This window comes from Stegostoma tigrinum, chromosome 15 (genome assembly GCF_030684315.1).
Source record: "Stegostoma tigrinum isolate sSteTig4 chromosome 15, sSteTig4.hap1, whole genome shotgun sequence".
Lineage (NCBI taxonomy): Eukaryota > Metazoa > Chordata > Chondrichthyes > Orectolobiformes > Stegostomatidae > Stegostoma > Stegostoma tigrinum.
In genome coordinates this window covers 47,975,752-47,999,044 of record NC_081368.1, presented here as the reverse complement: position 1 = coordinate 47,999,044, position 23,293 = coordinate 47,975,752, and the positions used below count along the sequence as shown (strand labels likewise).

At 39.5% G+C, this 23,293-nt stretch overlaps 1 protein-coding gene across 2 annotated transcripts in view; it reads left to right on the top strand.

The window, feature by feature from the left end:
• LOC125458895 (ATP-binding cassette sub-family C member 5-like) overlaps positions 1–23,293 on the top strand; it is a 171,241-nt gene that overhangs the window by 5,734 nt on the left and 142,214 nt on the right. For both annotated transcript variants that reach the window (XM_048544703.1, XM_059651474.1), the window contains exons 2-4: positions 7,911–8,106; positions 18,049–18,215; positions 22,154–22,309. In XM_048544703.1, the coding sequence (XP_048400660.1) occupies positions 8,065–8,106; positions 18,049–18,215; positions 22,154–22,309 (365 nt within the window). In that variant the 5' untranslated portion in view covers positions 7,911–8,064. The remainder of the gene's footprint in view (positions 1–7,910; positions 8,107–18,048; positions 18,216–22,153; positions 22,310–23,293) is intronic.

The window sequence follows — 23,293 nt, the reverse complement described above, 5'->3', positions numbered from 1 at the left end:
TGATCCGTCTCAGCTTCCTGCAGTGGCAGGGGTGACGTGTTCTGTATCTGTAAAATCTTCCTTACTGTCCTGTTTTTACAGCATCACCTTGATAAATTATTATGATCTGTCTACCTAAATTAGTTTGTACAGTTAGTTTTGAATTACTTATTACTTTGGTTAGAACCTTGGCATGCGACTGTTATAACTACCATTTATTCTAGGCATTTAGTTTGTTCCAGTACCACCTTATTTTTATTTCTTTTGTAATTATCTCTCTGCCTCACTAAATCAGATTATAGGTCATCCCTTCGCTGGTTGTTCAGCTGTTGACACTTTACTCACCCATTAACACTCTTGGTCACCTGCAGAGACTTATTATCTGACACTCCACTCACACCATTTCTATCATATTTTGATCTCTCTGCCCTTGATCTCTCTGCCTTTTAGCTCTGTTTGGTGTGCTTCTCTCTCACTGTGCCTGAAGAAGGAGCTGTGCTCTTAAAACTTAAGATTTCAAATAAACTTGTTGGACTACAACCTGGTGCTGTGTGATTTCTGACTTTGTCCATCCAAGTCCAATACCTCCACACCATGGTACTGATTATGGACCAAGACTGAAGTTTATCCACTCTTTCCTTTCCTCCCACTCAGGATGTTCCACAATCCTTCAGTTTCATCCTTGACTCTGTGACTAGGGAAACACACACTGTCCTAGATTTACATTTAGCATTGTCAGAACACTTCTCTGTTCCTTTAACTGTCAATACTCTTATCATTTTTACTCTCTCAATCTTCTTCATGTCCTTCTAAATAGCTGGACCAGCTATTGTATCATTTACTTCGGATTCTAGATGCAGTCTCCATTATACTCATCAGTGTTCAGAACTGTTTTGAAGAGTTAAGTCACAGGTCTCCTGCATTGCCTGACAATTTCTTCTTGACTGTCTAGTGAATATCCATTTCCTTTGACGTCACATTCTATTAATCTGCAAGGTGACCACATTTTTCATTGTGCTATCAGTTTGTGCCAAGCTGCTGGCAGATCCTGTTGCAACACCAAAGCTCAGAGTTTGAGCTGCTGTAAATGACACTTCGTGAATTTATTCATGGCATGGGAAATGTCCAAGAGTTCTCACGTAGAACAGGATGTACACTCCAAGGGTGGAGTGGGTCTGCCATTCTTTCGTTTAATGAATGTAAAAATTACCACGTTTAAAAGTAATGACGCCACAGCCACTCTCATTTCAGTTTTTGTTGTTATTTGAACGTTGGAAGGTTAACAAAGTTGCTGGAAAAGCTGTGGAGGGGAAAAAAAAACAAGAGTTAACGTTTCGGATCCGGTGACCCTTCCTCAGAACCTAGTGCACTTACAGGGCTCCTGCACCACTGGAGTTCTGAGGAAGGGTCACCGGACTCGAAACGTTAACTCTTGTTTTTTTTTTCCCCTTTTACAGATACTGTCAGACTTGCTGAGCTTTTCCAGCAGAGGTAATGGGAACTGCAGATGCTGGAGAATCCAAGATAACAAAGTGTGGGGTTGGATGAACACAGCAGGTCTAGGAGCACAGAAGCTGACGTTTCGAGCCTTGACCCTCCAGCAACTTTGTTTTCGTTCCTTAGACTAACTTACTCGAGAAAGATCCTACAGCAGTCACCAAACAATCAATGTGGGGCTTCCTGTCATTTTTTTCTCTCACTTCAGTAATATTAACTTGTTTTGCTATGCTGAGGGATGCTTCGTAATGATTCCGATCTGCTGCAACACTCCGACTTGTTTCACAGTGAAGTGATCTGGTGTACATTCCGTCTCGATGGATTATTTTAAACTGAAAGAGAAATTAATTTCTAAATAATGAATACTTCTGCTTCATATCTAGACAGTTGGCAAATTGTCAACATTACAGCTATGTTTCTAAAAGTTCATTGGTGGGGAGTATTCGGATTCTACAAATGCACATCTCAATTTGTAAATGGTTGTTACTTTAAAAGGTCGCTTTACTGTTATAGTATTTGCAAAAATTGCTTTAAAACTCAACATATTCCTGGCTTTTTTCCCTTAACTTTGAGACCGATCTTTTTAATCAATATTGAGCAGCGAGTGTATGACCCTGGCGGCGCTATTTTTGACGCAACAATCTCTAATCTCTGTTATGCATCGTAACATATCCTTTGTGCAGCTGCCTAGGGCCACTCAAACCAGATGAAATCCCTCGACCTTCACACTCTGTTTCCTACCATGGAGCTTTCCCGCATTCAGCAAACCACGTTTCAACATTATGAAGCTAAAACTCCAGGTTCATGCCAGTTGGCGAACTCAATGGATTGATTTTAAACCAACAATAACAAGCAGCAGAGAACCTTGAAATTGCCTTTGTTCTTCTATCCGTGCCATAGGAATCTTATACCGTAGAATCTTAAACGACGAGTTGGAAAGAAAATAGGTCATATCTTTGTTAAAGAGGCGGGTAAGGTTAAATAGATTCCAATAGAAGTTAGCTTTCTAGATTCATGTATTTGAAACAAATTGAGGCAGTTGATGTCCGTTGGCCCCAGATTTTCCTCCGAAGCGAAATCGTCAACGTGCGCTGGAAATTTTGCAGTCTGGTTTATGCCAAATTTCCCATAGTATTCCTGCATTTCTAATCAGAGTACGACACAGTGGGCATAGCGGATTGGATGAGGCAGATCAGTGTACTGACGCACCCGTAGCTTTGATTCACTGTTTTGACAAGTCAATCGCAGCACTGCTTACATCTCGCTGCCTATAACCAAGATTCTACGCTAAATTTATGCATGCGAGATTGTAAACTAGAGTGGACGTGGTGAGTTTCCTTCAATTAGGGAAAAATATTGCGCCTGAAATTGCGGAAAGTTAAATTAACAACGGCGCAATTCGAAATCTGGGTCTTTTGGTGAACGGCATGATAGCCAACCTCCGTAATCTATTAAATTTAAGGATTAAACGAGGCACAAAATAGCCAAATTTTTGTCTTAACGTCTTTTCTTACATAAATGTAATTTTAGCGTATCCAGCTACTCGACAGTTTGAGCTTTACTGTCCAAAGCAATTTTCACATAAATTTAGATACATCAGAAAAACATTCGAACCAACCACCCTTCAATTGCGCATTATGACTGTGTCATTCTCTCGTTCTTTCTCCAGAACCATTGCACATTATCTCTATTGAAATGATCATCTCATAACTTCTTGAATTCCTCATTTGAACTTATTTCCACCACACTTCCAGTGCATTCCATACTCCAACGGGTGGCTGTATAAAGAAAGTTTGATTTTCTCACATTTTTAAATTCATGCACATCTGTTCTTGATCATTTTATGAACAGGAACAGTTTATCCCGTTCTCTGTTCAGACTTACATGATTTTAAAAACTTCAATCAAATGTCCTCTTGTCTTTTTCCATGAAAAAGTACCACTTTTCTCTACGTGCCTTCATAAACTAAAGCTTTTCATTTCCTCAAGCCATTATTGTAGATCTGTTCAGCACTGCATTCACATTTTCCCTGAACTTTAATCTGAAAAAGATCCACACATAGGTAGTCATACCTTCCTTTTCGATAATTTTTAATTCATGTCAGTGTTAACACCTACATCATGAGCTTTCATTTTCCGCAATAATCCTTGATGCAGTACCTTATCAAATGCTTTCTTGAAATTGTTCATTGATTCCTCTTTTTCTAAAGCATAAGTTCTTCAAAGAACTCCAATAAATTAGTTGAATATGATTTCCCTTTTGGAAAACCCTGTTGGTTCTGCCTGATTACTTTGAACTCATCCAACTGCCCTGCTATGATAATAACAGCTTCAAACATTTTCTCTGTGGCAGATTCCAAGCTAACGAGCCTGTACTTTCCTGCTTTGTACCTCCTTCACTTTTTGAACAAACAGACTGATTTGTAATTAATACACTCATCAGTATAATCTTCTTGAGCAAGAGCATAACAACTGCAATTTTCCAGCCCTGTGGCCCACGCACAAGTCCACAGCAGACCACAAGATTATGGCCAGTACCTATGCAATTTCCTTTCTTTTTGTTTAAAATCCATGAATGTATCTCATTAATAAAATAAGACTTAACGAAGATAGAGATTAGGGCTGCAGGTGTCATAAAATCTTTCTTGTCTCAACAAATATATTTAGTGTGCAATTTAAGTAATTGATCTTTTGGAATTGTACCCCATGTCTTGTATTGTTTTTCATCATTCAGACTCCCAACATGTGTCTCTTCACACTTCTCAGCATTAACTTTCCTTTGCCACATGTCTACTTATTCCACCAGCTCATCTATGTCCTCTGTTAATTTTGTCTTGGAATATCATTTCTAAATGCCTTCCCACTCTCCAGAAATTAAACTGACTCGTCAGTAGTGTTGATATTATTTTTCTATTGCTCTTGAACTACATTTGCAAGTCCGCTCTCCTTTGACAGTATCCTTGTATGTAAGGAAGATTGGAAGATTATAGTCAATTTGCACCCTTCTCTCCATACCCACAGACAAATCTGCCCTGGTCCTGATATCTTATCAACTTAATGCAATCAATACACAATACCCCCCGTTTATCAATTCTTGGCCCATTGGTGTCTCAAATGTATTCTCTTTCACAATGCCTAGCGGCATTTTCTTCTTGGGTAATGACAGTTGCAAAGGAGTCCTTTCATACCTTACCCATGCCCTCTACCTTCGTGAATTCCTTGGTTGACAACTGACCTTGTATCTCTTCTTAGGACCCTTTATAACTTCTATCTCCATAGAATACTTCTGAATTCCCTTTGTTATTAGCCAGTCACTTATTGTTTCTAGTTGGTCATCTTATTTAGTTTCTGTGTTCAACCTGGTTTTTACTTGCATTCCCAACGTAACATTTTGATGATGTTCACATACAACCAATCTAACATATGGAAATCTCATCTTCCCCAGAGCTAGTTTACACGTCATAGGAATCTGACACTACCCTTTTTACTCTATTTTTCCAAGCTGCTGTATCCTCCTATTTATAGGCCGCCTAGCCTATGGTGTTGGTAATAATGCAGAGACTATTGCCTCTGATGTCCTGTTAATAAGTTCTTTTCCCCCAAAAAACCCATTTACTGTTTCGATGAACTCGAAAGTTTCTCTGCTGCTCTTTGGCGAAGGTTTTCTAATTTAGCATATGTATCTTGTCCGTATTCTTCCTACCACAATGTATATCCTCACATTTCTGCAGTTAAAATTTCATGTTTTTCAATTGCTCAATCTTGAGCTGTATGATCGTGTTTAATTTACATCTCCGTCTAAACACGTGTTTGTTGCCTATGTGTAGCCCCGCTGCTAGAATAGCAATGGGGGTTTTTTTCTGTATGTTTATTCGACTTCTTTTCACTGTCAGTCATGTTTAACCGCTTTCTCCTGCTTACTTTATTTGAAATGTATGAGCACTGTGATCGGTGACTCCTTGTGCAGTGCAGTAGTGACTTACATTTTAGTGATTCACATTATTGAATTGTTAGTATTCACAAATATGCCCTTCCTATCGACAGTAATTGTTTATGTTAATTAATGGAAATTGTTCTCAAGTTGTAATATTCCGACTTGCGCTACTTTGGCATAGAACATAGAACATAGAACGTTACAGCACAGTACAGGCCCTTCGGCCCGCGATGTTGTGCCGACCTGTCATACCGATCTCAAGGCCATCTAACCTACACTATTCCATGTACGTCCATATGCTTATCCAATGACGACTTAAATGTACCTAAAGTTGGCGAATCTACTACCGTTGCAGGCAAAGCATTCCATTCCCTTACTACTCGCTGAGTAAAGAAACTATCTCTGATATCTGTCCTATCTCTTTCACCCCTCAATTTAAAGCTATGCCCCCTCGTGCTCGCCGTCACCATCCTAGGAAAAAGGCTCTCCCTATCCACCCTATCTAAACCTCTGATTATTTTATATGTTTCAATTAAGTCACCTCTCAACCTTCTTCTCTCTAATGAAAACAGCCTCAAGTCCCTCAGCCTTTCCTCGTAAGACCTTCCCTCCATACCAGGCAACATCCTAATAAAAGCCATTAGACCAAAAGCCATTAAGTACATACTGATATTTTACCCAAACTCATTTGAGGTTTTTTCCAAAGCAGAACGAGGAGAGAATTCAGAAAAATAACCCACAGAGCTATCTAGTGACCAGAGTTGACATTACAGTGTGACAGTTGGCACAGCAAAACGGAATGATAAATGTTGACAAAGATATACTCAACAACTGAAACACAAAAAAAGGGAAAGAGAGACAAACAGATGGTAAACTGTCAGAAGAATGACACCCGTACTTAAGAGGCCTATGATTTTCCAGTTGTACATAAATCAAGCATTTTAAAATTTTAAGGTCTTTTGCTTGCATGTCTAATATCACCAAATTTAGAGAACTTTCTATAGCGATGTATCAATGACACGAAACGATCGCATTGTGGACTGTGATCTTGGTATGATGTTCTATGGTGACATGAATATAAATGTTACACTAGAGGTTCTCACCCGGGAGACTTTGAAAGTTTGTGAAGGGTTCACCAAGTCGACATCTTTTAAGAATATAATCTTAGTTAAAACTCCATTTAGCCCCGGTAACTGTGCGCTATTCCTGAAATGCCTTTTCATTAAATTGCAACTGGTGAAGCTAGAGAGAAACAGAAATAAGTATTATTGGTATTGAAGAACCAGCGACTATTCTCTCCTTCTTCCAAAAATCTGTTAGTGACAGTTTAGAACTGATTCTTTTATTCGCCACAGATCATGCAGTGCAGGCTGTCCTGCTATCGTGTTTAAATCGGACAAGGGAAGCGTCAGGCCGGTGCGATTTGATATCCATTTTCTTCGGTAATAGGCTAAGAATTACCCAAATGTTCGGCTGATTTCACCTTTGTCTCCATGTGCGGCTGATTTCTGTTTGCCGGTGGCATTTTTTTACAGAGCCAAGTTTAGCATGACCAAGGGTAGTTGATGAAACTGCCTCTGGGTTCGACAAACTATGAAAATTGATCAAATAGTAGGAACTGCCGATGCTGGAGTCTGCGATAACGAGGTGTGAGCTGGATAAACACAGCAGGCCAGACAGCATCAATGGAGCAGAAAAGCTTGACGTTTCGGGTCTGGAAGGGTCCGAAACGTCAAGCATTCCTGCTCCTCTAATGCTGCCTGGCCTGCAGTGTTTATCCAGCTCACACCTCGTTATCGCAGACTCCAGCATCGGCAGTTCCTACAATCTTGATCAATTTTCATAGTTTGTCGAACCCAGAGGCAGTTTCATCAACTATCCTTGGTAAGCTGTACACCTTGTTATCTTATGAAAATTGATATCTTCAATATGTAGATTACACCATTTTACTTGGGGATATAAAAGTATATGCCTTCGGTGTTCATCACGTTTGGTGATCCATCCGATGGATTTCTGTTGCGGGATCTTGCTGTGTACGAATTTGCTGCTGATTTTTTTTTTGACCACGTACAGGAGCTCCTTTGTTCCGGCACCAAGTTTCAAAATAAGTAAAGCAACATTAATAAATATAGGTGTTTTATTGTGTAACTTTGTTTCTGTACAGGAAAGGCACTTATTTCAGAAGGTCTGTGGTTTTATTTTAAGCGGGAGATCTCCGATGCCTGTGTACCTATCTTAGTCTATTACTGTCCATTGTGACGATTTGAAGGAATGTTCTGACTATAAATTTCCTTGCATTGTCATGAAGCCACATGCCTATCTGGTGCAATTTCTAATGAGATGTCGTCCAAACTCTGACTGTCCCAATGAGATTTAAGCATTAAATTTGACCCCTACGACAATTTTGTCATGTTCTTCTGTCAGACGTAAGGCATTAAATGTGATTCCCTTCTCCAGTTGCATTGCGTTCTATGTTTATGTTCATGCGATCTTGTTACTAGGGCTCTGGACGTCGCTATGTGATTGGCGTTGGTGCTAATGACGACACGACAGACTTCGGTATCTGCAGTTCCAGTTGGTTCTGATCACATTGTGGGAACACGGGGCAACAGATGAGGACACTGATTTACTTCTGCAAAAAACACTTTGGCTTACATGGAAAAGGCTGAGGCTTGTTTCAGTGATGATCTCAAGACAGTAAGTCCTTATAAGTAGTTTGTTAAGAGCTGTACTAATAACCCAGTTACTTTAAATATTTTTGGAATTTCAGAATACATATTCAACAGCTTCAATGCACTGTCAGTAGAGAGCGCATGATTATTGGCTTGCTGAATCTTCTAATCGCAACATAACTTGTAACACTTCCGTAATTAAATTTCAAATAAAGTCAGAAAGAAGATATTGAACTGGACCCGGATGCTTTCCTTTCTCTTGCATTTATATGGCCTCAAGATTTCAGAGGAGTTTATACCAAATGGGTGTCGGGAACTATGTATTCGCGTGGGTTTTTGCAATATTTGAAAATCGCTGGAGTGTCTTAATTCTGAATTCTTGATAGTTTGTTTGCATATTTTTACAGTTCAGCAAAGTAATAACAAGAGTAAACTCTGTGGTTCTAGAAAGTAAAAAAAATTAAATGTTAATTACCGCATCTATGCAGCGAGAACCAGGATTAAAGGGTAGAATTATTAGTGGCGGCTAGTTACCCGTGCTTGTGAGGGATTGGGGCTTAAAACTTAGAAAAATTATGACATGTCGGAAATCAACACGATCCCACGTATTGGGGCATACAACGTGTATGTTTTTGTAGGTGTCCGAATAACCACTGAGTGAATTTTTAAACGTGGAAAAACAATCGGATGCATATTTAACCGTCTATGTTTTGCTTTAGACTAAGCTTCCTGAAATAAGGTGAGAGAGCACAGGAGAACTGAGGATTCTATGAAACTGAAAGGCTAGAGAGGTTTTAAATACTCTATTCAAACATTACAGCGAATTGTTTGTCTGAGTTAAAGGCCTTTGTTCACATGACCTGTTCTGACAGTGCGTTCTAATCTCGAGAGATAATTTCCAACTTTTTTGGAAATCAGGTCTGTTTCTTCACCTCTTGATCAGCATTTTCTTGGTGTTAGCTTGGGTGCAGCTGGTGCAGCTCTTTCTGATGAAGAATAAGAGGAGCAAACATCAGGACCAACACCAGCAGCAGCTGCCTTCTCCTCGAAAACCTGCCACTCCAGATGACAGAGCAATAATCTAACAGTATAGAGGCATGACTTTCTCAACATGCTTGAACAGCAGTATCTCAGAAACTCAGACACTTTTGTGACAAGCTTTTGCTTATGTCTGTGGCCTCCTCAAACAATGCACATGAATTACTATTGGCAGTCAAAATCACCACAGCCCCAGTTTCTTTACCATCAATCCCAACGAGCATCCAAAAGATATCACCTACAAGATTTCACAATCTCTACTGTGTGCACGTGCATTCCCCACATGACCGATCCCATGTTTGGCAGGGTTGCCAATTCATTTTTGCCACGAAGAAAGTGGGTTCAATTCCAACAGGTTCAGTTGGAGTGTGATCAGTAGGTTTTCTTAATATCTGCCCAAAATATTAGAGGTTTCTGTGATATCTTGATAATACACTGATTGCATCGCTGAGTGAAGTCAGGCGATAGCTCCTTAGAGACAAAGGCTGCCATTTAAAAAGGTGACTGATAATACCTGTGACTGAGAACCCTTGATACTGACACAGAAGAGCCATGTGCATGAGTGATCATTCTGAAGTTACTGGGGAGCTAAAGATGCAATTCTGGTTCTTGTGCAGATTTGGGATTGCTGTTTAGTACGGACCAACAAAGTGTCTAAAATGTTGATGGCCTGCTGTGTCTTGCACAACTTAGTGCTGCAAATTGAGTAAGAGCCATTATGAATGTCCCTATACATCCACTGAATTTAGCCCTTTTTGAAATAGTATATGGAAATGTGAAGTGAGAGGACCACTTAACTTGATTAAAGAGAAACAGTTAAACCAAAGCTCAGAAGCTATGCTTACAACCTGCATTTCAAGTTTCAGAGCAAACTTGAGCAAAGCATATGAATTAACTAAAAGCATTTGAAAGGAACTCAACAGACAATGAAAACTAAAGCTGAAAAAAGGCTGAAATTCAAAATTTTGTTACAGGAGATTTCAAATTGAGTATTATTCCCAACTCTGGTGTACTATTAAATGCAAGGTTTACTGGACATCAGTTTGATGTGAAATATCTAGTGAGTACTCCATTTAGAAAAAATGAATCAACAAGTTAGTGGCATGACCACATTGAAGAGATTTTATGATGGGGACAAGAGCCAAGAGAGAGATGTACTTATAGCAGTGAAAAAGTAAAGAGTAAAATAAAAACAGCTGTTAGATGAATTTGAAGGATAAATCAGAAATTGAAATTTCAAAAGTTGATCCTCCAACAACCAGATTGGAAAACAGGGAAGCACGTAAAAAGTTAAAATGCAATTTATCTTTGAGATAGCTATTGAAGTGGCTTACAAAGGCTACTACAGAATTATAAACCAATTTGTAGTAATAGGCCAGGAAAACCAGTTTTGGCAGTTCTTAACATTAATGTTGGGGAAGTGTTATCTGCAAAACAGCTCCTTCACAGACTCAGTACACAGAAAATATCTCCAGTGAGAGAAGAGATTAAGTTCATGATGGACAATGACATTATTGAGATAGACAACAGTAGCTGGAGCTCATCTTATTGCGATCGTGCAAAAGCAAGATGGTTAAAACAGATTGTATATTGATTATCGCAGTCAATATGATAACAAAAACAGGTCCATGCCCTCTTCTGAAATTTACAAGATTGCACTGAACTAAATGAAAATGCTCGACTTGTAACAAAAATTGGATCGCTGAAAGGATATTGGCAAGTTATTATGACTTATAGAGCCAAAGAAATTTTGGCTTTTGTAACTCCGGTTAGACCTTAGCAGTACCAAGTCATAGCATTTGGAATGGAAAATGGACCAGCAAAGTTCCAAGGAGTAACCAATAAAGTCATTAAACTATTATGTAACTGCGTTTACATTAAAAATTAAAGAATGGAGAATGCTGTAAATCAGAGACAAAAACAGAAATTACTGGAAAAGCTCAGCACGTCTGGCAGCTTTGTGGAGAGGAATCAGAGTTAACATTTCAGGTTGAGTATTTCCTCAGAACTGGAAGGATCACCAGACATGAAACATTAACTCTGGTTTCTCTCCATAGATACTGCCAGACCTCTTGAGCTTTCCCAGCAATTTCTGTTTTTGTTTGTGCTCTCATAAATGTTTGGTTACTTTTAGCAAAACTGGGAAGAAATTGAGTGGTTGTAAAAAAACCAATTTGGTTATAATTCCCAATAAGAGTGAATTTCCCAAAACAGAGATGACTTAATTGGACCACACTGAAGTCAAGTCACACCGAGAGAGGTGAAAGCACTGGTTTTTCTGGATCTTCCTGTGCCTGGGATAAAATGTAAAATTTTGTGTTATGTTGGCATGAGTAGGTTATCATGAAATTCAGCACTTTTGACAATTATAAATTTTTTTTTCAAAACATCAAAAGATTTCAATGAATGCAAGAGTGTCAAATTGCCTTTGAAAAGTTGAAAGCTGTACTAATCACAACACTGCTTTTAACCATACCACATTAAAGGAAACCACTCAAATTGGCTGTTAATGCCAATGACATCTATGTGGGAACAGTTTTAATGCCAGATGAAAAATTAGAGATTGAACAACCTGTCAGTTATTTTTCAAAGAAGCTGACTGCATGTCAGCAAAATTCTCTATAGTGGAATGGAGACATTTGTAACAGCTCGACATCACTGAGATTTACATCTCCAACAATGTGGAAGAAACTGTTATTAAACAATTATGGACAACAAGCCTATTTTTTTGGAAAATTTTCATGGCAAAAATTTACAAATAATTTGAACCTTAATTCTCCAACCATATAACTGAAAATCATTAATGGCCCTGGAAAGAAAATTTTATGGAAGAGGATCTATCGAGAATGCATGTGAAAGACCATGTGTGATGTGGGGTGTACATGTTTATGTGCAATATGGTTGCTGTGTAACACATTGTATGCTTAATGTCAATATGGTAGTACTGTTAGTGTGAGATGGAAGTGATGGTGAGATTAATTTTGGCGGGGAATTAAAATACTCTTAAAGATACATTTGTATTCTTTTTGGAGAACTGTTATGAAAGGTATGTGACTTATATATGTTTTAATTAAGTTATTTTCCCAATTGTATTTGAGCTAGTGGAATATAGATTTTGATCTGTGAGTCTAAAGGGGTTTAATGTTCAGCTTGTAATTTATTTTGAAAAAAAAACAGCTTGAGAGAGTTCTTGGTGGCTAATGGAAATTTGTTCACATTGGAGTTTTTATCAGTGAGCAAAGTAAACAGCTCTGCATTAGGCTTTCAGTTTAGAAGATCCAAGATTGATTTTTTATTTTGTTGTCCTCTTTTGATTAGGGAAAACACCTTTTAGTTTGGAAAAATAGCATTTGGATTTCAATTTTGTGGGCGACTTATATGAACCTGGATGTGGATAACTGTTGTTTCTAAGGCAGGTAGTTTAGTATGCTTAAGATATAGTTTAAGGAGTGTAGTTTAAAATTCCAGACTAGAAGAGTTTGGCTATGTCTGAGATCTGACATGTCCAGTAATAACATCAGCTGGCATCGCAACAGTACAGATGTATAGGTGTTAGGTGAAGATGTGAGCTACGATGCTTCTTGCATTGTCAGACACCTGTCAAAGTCCAGATATGAATAATTCACACTTGGAAGAATATAGTGAAAGGATTCCAGAGAACTAAATGTCACAAAAGAATGTAACATTTTGAAGAAACATGTGAACTTTATCATAATTAAAGAAAATAATGATTGATTTAAGACAATGGACAATACTGAAAGCTGGTTGAACATTAGCTTGTAGTTTGAGCAATGCTATTTACATGTTTTAAAAAGTGTAAAGTTAAATTGCAGCTGATTGAATTCGTTCCTCAGTGTAGTAAATTGCTAACCTGATATTTATTTCAGTAATATTTACTGTCAAACTTTATAATGCTACGAAAATATTTTGTTTATAGCAGAGAAAGTTTAAAAGCTTACAGCTTAATAATTCTACCATCTCTGTGCTTCAAAATGCTGTGAACTCAAGATAATTCTTTTACACTGAGGGCATGTGTTGGTAAAATTTGTCTTTGTCATTTAAAGTTGAAATAAAATGCTGCTGGACTTTACCTCATGGAAGGAAAGCCAACTCTGAACTTGGCATCTGATTCATTCTGACTTGGGAATCTGTTGGCTTGAGACTTGTAAATGGATGACAGTAATATTACAATTTCCATTGGAAAAATAAATAAAATCTAATAAATCTTAATGGGAAAATTAGCTTTCTTTTGTAAATTTCAACATTAAGCAATTTGAGGGTCTAACAAATGGATGTACATCATTGAGGAAAATTATTTGCTTATTAATAACAAAATAGGAAACTTTAATTTCTGTTTAACTGATATGGATATGAAATGAGTGGTGAGTGTATAAGTGCTCTTTTCCAAAGTCTAAGGTAGCCATTATTTATTCTCTTTAAGATATTTTGATGCATGAACTATCAAGAGAAGTTTATTTTAATAGCAATTACTTGAAACTTTCATCTCTTTCTAGTTATGGAATGTCAATATAATTTGTCCATTAACTATATGGAAAACATTGGCTATTCTTGGAAAAATAAAACTCTTAAGCTTTTATTTTGACAAATACTCCTTACACTCCTTAAACTATATTTTAAGCATACTAAACTACCTGCCTTAGAAACAACAGTTATCCACATCCAGGTTTATATCAATCGCCCACAAAACTGAAATCCAAATGCTATTTTTCCAAACTATTCTTGGAAAAATAAAACTCTTAAGCTTTTATTTTTCCATGTTGTTTGCGTAAATAATTGAAACAGTTGATTTCAGTGTGTGACAAACAGAGGGATGGGATTTAGAGTTATAGAGTTATTGCTCTGGTATTGTGATGTCAAACTCGAAGCAGAAAGGGTCCACTTTTTTTCGAATTGAAGTGAAACACTAATAAAGTTATGGATGTAGCATACTTAAAGCAAGTATGTTATATTAGTCAATGCTATATTAGTTCAGCTCTTTGAGCCTGCTTTACCTTTTGATAACCATGACATGGAGGTGCTGGTGTTGGACTGAGGTGGACAAAGTCACTTCATCTGATAAAGGAGCAGCGCTGCAAAGGCTTGTAATTTCAAATAAACCTATTGGACTATAACCTGGTTTTATGTGACTTCAGGCTTTTTGATTGGATCACGGTTGATCGTATCTTGGGCTTCAACTCCACTTTCCTGACTGTGCTCCATAACCCTTCAATCCATTTCTAGTTAAAAATCTTTCGATCAAGTTGTTACACTTTCTCAATGTTTCAGCATCGACTGCACTCTGGGCAAGTGAATTCCATAGAGTCGCAACTTTGAGAGAAGTAATTTCTCCTCATCTCTGTTTCAATCATACAAACCCTTGTCCAAAAACTATGACCTCTCATTCTAGATTGGCCCAAAAGAGGAAATATCTTTTCTACAGATAATGAAATGTGAGGCTGGATGAACACAGCAGGCCCAGCAGCATCTCAGGAGCACAAAAGCTGACGTTTCGGGCCTGGACCCTTCATCAGAGAGGGGGAGGGGGTGAGGGTTCTGGAATAAATAGGGAGAGAGGGGGAGGCGGACCGAAGATGGAGAGAAAAGAAGATAGGTGGAGAGGAGAGTATAGGTGGGTAGGTAGGGAGGGGATAGGTCAGTCCAGGGAAGACGGACAGGTCAAGGAGGTGGGATAAGGGTAGTAGGTAGGAGATGGAGGTGCGGCTTGGGGTGGGAGGAAGGGATGGGTGAGAGGAAGAACAGCCACACCGGGTACAGTGGATGCAGTATACCACATTGGCAGATGTGCAGGTGAACCTCTGCTTAATGTGGAAAGTCATCTTGGGGCCTGGGATAGGGGTGAGGGAGGAGGTGTGGGGGCAGGTGTAGCATTTCCTGCGGTTGCAGGGGAAGGTGCCGGGTGTGGTGGGGTTGGAGGGCGGTGTGGAACGAACAAGGGAGGAACAACCGCAGGAAATGCTACACTTGCCCCCACACCTCCTCCCTCACCCCTATCCCAGGCCCCAAGATGACTTTCCACATTAAGCAGAGGTTCACCTGCACATCTGCCAATGTGGTATACTGCATCCACTGTACCCGGTGTGGCTTCCTCTACATTGGGGAAACCAAGCGGAGGCTTGGGGACCGCTTTGCAGAACACCTCCGCTCGGTTAGCAATAAACAACTGCACCTCCCAGTCGCGAACCATTTCCACTCCCCCTCCCATTCTTTAGATGACATGTCCATCACGGGTCTCCTGCAGTGTCACAATGATGTCACCCGAAGGCTGCAGGAACAGCAACTCATATTCCGCTTGGGAACCCTGCAGCCCAATGGTATCAATGTGGACTTCACTAGCTTCAAAATCGCCCCTTCCCCCACCACATCCCAAAACCAGCCCAGTTCGTCCCCTCCCCCCACTGCACCACACAACCAGCCCAGCTCTTCCCCTCCACCCTTGCATCCCAAAACCAGTCCAAACTGTCTCTGCCTCCCTAACCTGTTCTTCCTCTCACCCATCCCTTCCTCCCACCCCAAGCCGCACCTCCATCTCCTACCTACTAACCTTATCCCACCTCTTTGGCCTGTCCGTCTTCCCTGGACTGACCTATCCCCTCCCTACCTACCCACCTATACTCTCCTCTCCACCTATCTTCTTTTCTCTCCATCTTCGGTCCGCCTCCCCCTCTCTCCCTATTTATTCCAGAACCCTCACCCCCTCCCCATCTCTGATGAAGGGTCCAGGCCCGAAACGTCAGCTTTTGTGCTTCTGAGATGCTGCTGGGCCTGCTGTGTTCATCCAGCCTCACATTTCATTATCTTGGATTCTCCAGCATCTGCAGTTCCCATTATCACTGATACAATATCTTTTCTACACCCATGTTGTCAATTCTTGATTGCGTTTTATACAACGCAATTAGATCTCCTCTCATTCTTTTAGACTTCAAAGATTATTGCCCTAAACTCTGCTGTTCATTGCTGGAATAAATCCAGTTAACCTCTGAATTACCTCCAACACAGCTGCATCCTTGCTCAGGGCCAAAATTGTACACAGCACTCCAGGTACAGACAAACCCATGTCTTGTACAGTTGCAGCAACACTTCCCTACATTATACCTATTCCTTTAGCAATAGATGCCAAAATTCCATTTACCTCCTTTTTAACTGCAATACCTGCATACTAGTTTTCTGCAATTCATGCATGTAGACACTCCGATCCGGCTGCACCAAAACACCCTGAAGTTTCTGTCCATTTAGATCATAAGTCGCCTGCCTATTCCTCTGATCAAATGGATAACCTCACATTGATCCTGCTGTAAAACTTCACCTGCCAAATTTTGAAAGATTAACTGCCACATTTTGTTTCAACATTTTAGTTTGTATTTATCAATCAATGGGCTGAAAAATGGCAGATGGAGTTCAATCTGGATAAATGCAAATTCTTGCATTTTAGTACAACAAACAAGAATAGGTCTTATGTAGTATATGGTAGGGCCTTGGGTAGTGGTGTAAGACAGAGGGACCGAGGGGTGCAGGTGCATAATTCTTTGAAGTTTGTGTCACATACATTCAGGATGGTTAAGAAGGCGCTTGGCGTGATTGCCTTCATTGCTCAATCCTTTGACTGTAGGAGTTTAGACATTTTGAGGTTGTACAGGACATGGTGGGCCTCTTCAGGAATACTGTGTCCAGTTGTGATCGCCCAATTATAGGAAGGATATTATCAAGCTGGAGAGGGTTCAGAAGAAATTTACCAGGATGTTGCTGAGTATTGAAGGTTTGAATTGTAAGGAAAGGCTGTGACTTTTTTCACTGGAGGGTAGCACGTTGAGAGGTGACCTGATAGAAGTTTATAAAGTAATGAGAGGTATAGATAGAGCTGATGGTCGTTGCCGTTTCCCTAAGATGGGAAATTTCAAGACTGGGGCCCCATTTTAAGGTGAGAGGAGAGAGATTTTAAAAAGGCTAATTTTTTTAAGCAGAAGGTGGCTCGCATGTGGAATGAGCCTGCTGATGAAGTAGTGGACGCGGGTACAATTACAACATTTAAAGACATTTGGACGGATCTATGAATAGGAAAAGTTTGGAAGGATATGAGCCAGAAGCAGGCATGGGACTTAGTATAATTTAGATTATATTTGGTAAGGACTGGTTGGACTGAAGGATCTGTTACCCTGCTGTACGACTGTATGACTCTATTTTCTTGAATGATGTTAGTGATGTTAAATTATCCCATCATCCCATTTCAGGAGCTCCATGTCAGGTGGAGTTCACCAATATTGGCTAATTAAGAGATTCTTCGTTTGATATGAAATTACAAACAATTTTAACCTTTTATTATTCATTATGGAATGAGGGCATTGCTGGCTAATTGCTCAGAGGGCAGCTGAGAGTCAACCACACTGCTGTGGGCCTGGAGTCACACGTAGGCCAGACCAGGTAAGGATGACAGTGTCCTTCCCTAAAGGACATTAATGAACCAGATGGGTTTTTCCCACAATTAATTAACAATGGATTTGTGGTCATCATTAGATTCTTAATTCCAGATATTTTATTGATGTCAAATTGCACCATCTGCCAATGGCAAAATTTGACCCCGAGTCCCCTGAATGTTATCTTGGCCTCTGGATTAATAGTCTAGCGATAATACCACTAGGCCATCGCCTCCCCAAGATTATCTGTATAATCTTCTAATAGAAACTGATCAAATTACCCAAAAAAAAATGATTTGAATGGGCAGCCAACAGATTTCCATTCTGACAATCAGGGTTGAATTCAAATCAAATGTCACCACTGAATAAAATGTGATTGATTCAGTATAGTAGAAGAAATAAAGTATTCTGACTTAGCATAGTAGAACAAATAAAGCTTTCTTCAACATAATTTATGTATTTATTCTGACCCTACAACTGTGTTATTCTCTTTTTTTTAGAATCAGGTGTTTTATGCCAAAGCACCTGAAGTACCATGTCAAGAAGAGTTTCCTTGCAGAGATTCTGCCAACTCTAACCTGCGGATACTAGAAGAAGATGAAAAAGTGTTCAAGGGGAAGTACCACCAAAGCCTCCACCTATTCAAACCCTTCCGAACAACACACAAGTAAGTAATCATTTCAGACCAGAACAGAAGTAGCAGAAAGGCACCATGCAATTTGAGGAAATCCAGACAAGCTGTTTTACCCAAGGGAAATTGAGTCACATGAGCAACCACAGCTTTTTGATCTGTGTGATGTAACTGTGAAATACAGGTGGGGAAATATATTGAATATGCAGATCTAGAAATTTTTTAATCAACTTGTTGTAACGTATCTCAAGGTTGGACTTGAACCCAAGCCTTCTGGCTCAGAGGTAGGGACATTACATGATTAGAAGGAGCACAGTTGCTTACAAAATAAAGGCAAATACAATATTGGTAGCCAATGTTCAATGGCCCCAATCCATGTTGCACAAACGTAGCCAGTTTTGTGACACGCATTTTGACATCTTAATATATAATTTATTAACCTTTTACAGGAGTGACTGTGCAAGTACGTGACTAACTGTGTTTAATTTGCCAAATGTAGCCAACTGCATGCATCCCTAACCCTTCACATCTCCTTCCAACCGTGCAAACAGTAAGGGATTCCAAGAAGACAATCAAATGTGAAATATGTCTGTGTTAAGGAACAGATTTTGCAGTTTGATTGTACCTATAAGATGGAAGGGACATTTGAAATTTAAATTGTCATTTGAGCAAGAAAATAATGCAATTGGCCATGATGAAGGCAACATATTAATCTTTGAAGTAAGAAGAGGTGATGGAACAAGGGCTTTATTCTAACACAGGAAATTATAATTTGCCATAATTTATATCCACGTTGTGTGATATCCTAATTTGGGACCTCCACGAGGGTGATATACAGCTCATACTTCTAGAATTTCTTGTAATTGAGAAGACGTCAACACTGATTTATATGGAGCACTAATGCTGAAGTTCTGACATAAACTTTACTCATGGAATTAAAACTTACAGCAAGTTCCTGGACACCACCATCACCATACAAGAAAACAAAACACAGTTACAGATACTGGAAATCAGAAAGAAATTGTGGGAAGAACTCAGTAGATCTGGCAGCATCTGTGCAGAAAAAGCAGAGTTAACATTTTGTATCCAGTGACCCTTCTTCAGAAGTGCAGATGTTTTTTCCAGAAATGTCTAATTCTTATCACCATCACCATCTTGGATCTATCCTTTCCCACTGGCAAGACAAACCCAACAGAGTTGGCAGCACAATGCTATACAGACAGGAGGAATTTGCCCTGGGAGTCCTCAACATTTACTCCAGACGCCATGAATTCTTATGATACCAGGTTAGACATGGCGAAGGAAGCCTCCTGATGATTAACATATGCTATCCTTCTTCAGTTGATGAATCAGTCCTCCTCCATGTTGAACAACTCTTGAAGCACTGAAGGTGGCAAGGGCACAGAATGTCATCTTGGTGGAGGATTCCAGTGTCCACTTTGAGTGGCTTGGCACCAGGACTACTCATCAAATTGTTCAAGTCTGAAAGGACCTTGCTGCTGGAGTGAGTATGCAGTAGGTAGTGAGAGAAACAACTGGAGGGAAAAAAACATATTTAACTTTGTCTAGTCAGTCTCACCATTGCACTATTGGTAAGGGTATCTGTGTGGAATTTGGACACACTCTCTGTGTCTGTGTGGGTTTCCTCTGGGTGCTCTGGCTTCCTCCCACAGTCCAGAGTTGTGCAGGTTAGGTGGATTGGCCATGTTAAATTGCCCACAGTGTCCATGGTTATGTAGGCTGGGTGGGTTAGCCATAGGAAATGCAGGGTTATAGGTTAGGGGGTGTGGATCTGGGTGGGACACTGTTTGGGACGGTTGGTGTAGATTTGATGGGCCAAATGGCCTGCTTCCACACTGTGGGAATTCTAAGATTCTGTTCTCTGATGGATTCTATAAGTCATCACTGTACTGTCCTTGTGGAGATGAAATCCCACCTAGACCTTGAGATTACTTCACATCAGGTACGTGGCACTAACACTGTACTGAATGGGACAGACTTCAAACAAATCTAGCAACTCTCAACTGGGAATCTGTGAGGTGCCGTGAGCCATCAGCAACAACTGAATCATACTCCATTATAAGATGGACAGTGAGAAAGTTATCAAATATTACAAAGCGATCTTGATCAGTTGGGTCAATGGGCTGACGAGTGGCAGATGGGGTTTAGTTTGGAAAATGTGAAGTATTACATTTCAGTTAAACAAAAAAGTGCAGGACTACCAAGTAATGGTAGGGCCTGGGTAGTGTTGTAGAATAGAGAGATCTAGGAGCTCAGGTACATAATTCTTTGAAATTTGCATCACAGATATACAGAATGGTTAGAAAGGTGTTTAGCATGCTTGCTTTTGTTGCTCAGACTGTTGAATTTAGGAGTTGGGACATCATGTTGTGCTTGTACAGAATATTAGTGAGGCTGCTTCTGGAGTACTGTGTGCAGTTCTGATTCCCCTGATGTAGGAAGAATACTATTAAATTAGAGAGGGTTCAAAAAAAATGTACTAGAAATGGAGGGTTTGAGTTATAAGGACAGGCCGGAACTTTTTTCACTGGAGCACAGGAGGTCGAGGGGTGATCTTATAGACGTTTATACAATCAATATAGATAAGATGTATAGCAAGTGTCGTTTTCCCTAAGGTGGGAAGCTCAAAACTAGTGATCATATTTTCAAGATGAGAGGAGAAATGTTCTTTTTAAAACTGAGGGGCAACATTTCTAAGAAGAGAGTAGCACGTGTGTGGAATGAACGGCCAGAAGAAGTGGTGGATATAGGTACAGTTACAACATTTAAAAGTCATTTGGATAAGTACATCATTGGGAAAGGTTTGGAGGGATTTGAGCCAAACACAGGCAAGTGTGACTAGTTTGATTTAGAAATATGGATTAGTTGGACTGAAGGATCTGTTTCTGTGCTGCAAGACACCGTGACAACTTGCGAACTCATGGAAAGGAATACCACCTCTCAACCATTACCATCAAGCCAGTGATCAACCCTGGTTCAATGAAGAGTGCAGGAGGGTATGCCAGAAGCAGCACCAGGCATACATAAAAATGAGGTGTCAACCTGGTGAAGCTACAAAACAGGACAGTTTGCATGCCAAAAAGCATAAGCAACAAATGGTAAACGGAGCTAAGCAATTCCACAACTAATGGATCAGGTCTAAGCTCTGCAGTCCTACACATCTGTTATGAATGGTGGTAAACAATTAAACAACTCACTGAAAGAGGATGTTCAACAAATATCACCATCACCAATGAAGGCGGAGCCCGACATATCAATGCAAAAGACAAGGCTGAAGTATTCACAACAGTTGTCAACCAGTTTGATTCATTTCATATTGGCTAAGATCAAGTGTGGTAGACCATAGTTGTTGGCATGGCCTTTGTCATTGCTAAGTGACCAACAAAGCACAGACCAATAAGCATAATATACAGCTGCCTAAGGAAACAATCCTGCTGAAATATATAATATAATGGTAGCATTCCTTTATTACTGAAGATTTTTAATAAAACACAAGGTAATATTGTACATGCCAATACTTCAGTTAATAAAAATAAAACCAGTTATGGTTACAAAATTAATCATCCAGAGCAGTGTTTCCCAAACGTTTTTCCATTGTAGCCCCATGTTGAGGTTCGAAAATTTTGCGACTCCTCTGTGAGACCTTAAGTGAGAGTAATCTGTGAGATTGAGGGAGATAGGTAGCCTGGAAAAATGGAGACCTTATGGTTGGAGGAGGTGTGTTGTTGTAATAACTTAGTTAGAGCTTCTTCTTGGTATTCAATGCCTGAGAGTTTGCAATCCCAAAATTTCAATTTGCAACTCCACTTGAAGTCCTGACTTCCACTTTGGGAAGGCTGATGCAGAGTAAAAAAGTCGTTACTTGTTTAATGTGTTATTTAGGATATACTCATGGAAGATTATTAAGAAATGTCCAGCTGATGTCAGTTTTAATAAGTACCCTTTTCTTTCAGGCACAAGCATCCAATTGACAACTCAGGCCTATTCTCTTTCATGACATTGAACTGGCTTTCTCCTTTAGCATGGAAGGCCTACAAGTATTCGCAGCTGGAAATGACAGACCTTTGGAATTTGTCCACCAATGAATCCTCTGAATTAAATTCTCGACGGTAAGAGTATCTGGAATTTTCAGGCAACTGACTTCTGTTACTGTCTTTTGTCATGCCATTTTAGTAATTCCATAAATTGGTGATTAAAGTAACCTGTTCTATTCTGTAGGCCAGACCAGGTAAGACAGCAGATTTCCTTCCCTCAAAGATGTTAGTGAACTAGGTGGAAGAAAACCAAAAACTACAAATGCTGGAAATCAGAAACACAATCATAAATTACTGGAAAATCTCAGCAGATCTGGCTATATCTGTGAAGAGAAAGCAGAGTTAATGTTTTGGGTCCAGTGACCCTTTTTCCAACAATCAATGATGATTCCATGGCCATTAATATTGAGACTAGCTTTAAATCCAGATATCTTTTGATTAATTAAGTGAATTTATTAATTGAATTTAAATTCAACCAGTTGCTAGGGTGGGGTCCGAACCTCTCCCAACAATATTAGCCCAAGACCTATGGATTACTAGTCCAGTAATATTCCACACTTCCATATCACCTATGTTAGCCCAAAAGCAAGAAAGTGTAAATTCCATGAATCCTTTTGCACCATTTTAACTGGCTATTTGAAGATGTTGTTGCAACATATTTTTGAATATAAAAAGCTAGTATTTATGCACCATATTTTGAAACGTGTTGTTGGAGGTTTTGTCTTGCAAACGAAAGATTAAACTAAATGAAGGCCTTATCTTCTCACTCGGACTGATGTATGTGATCTCATGCCAATATTGTGAAGTTAAAAAATGGAATTACTGCACACATCTTGGCCAGTATTTAACCCTCAATCAACATGACAAAGACAGATTATTTGGCGGTTGTCATACCCATGTTTGTAGGACCTGACTGTGTGCAAATTGGCTACAACGTTTCTTAGGCAGGGTCATTAAATACTTTTAAGGCATCAGTAAAGAGATTTTTGACTGACAATAGATTAAGAGTGTGTTTGGAGTATACAGGAAAAACGAGTTAAGGCCAACATCAGATCAGTT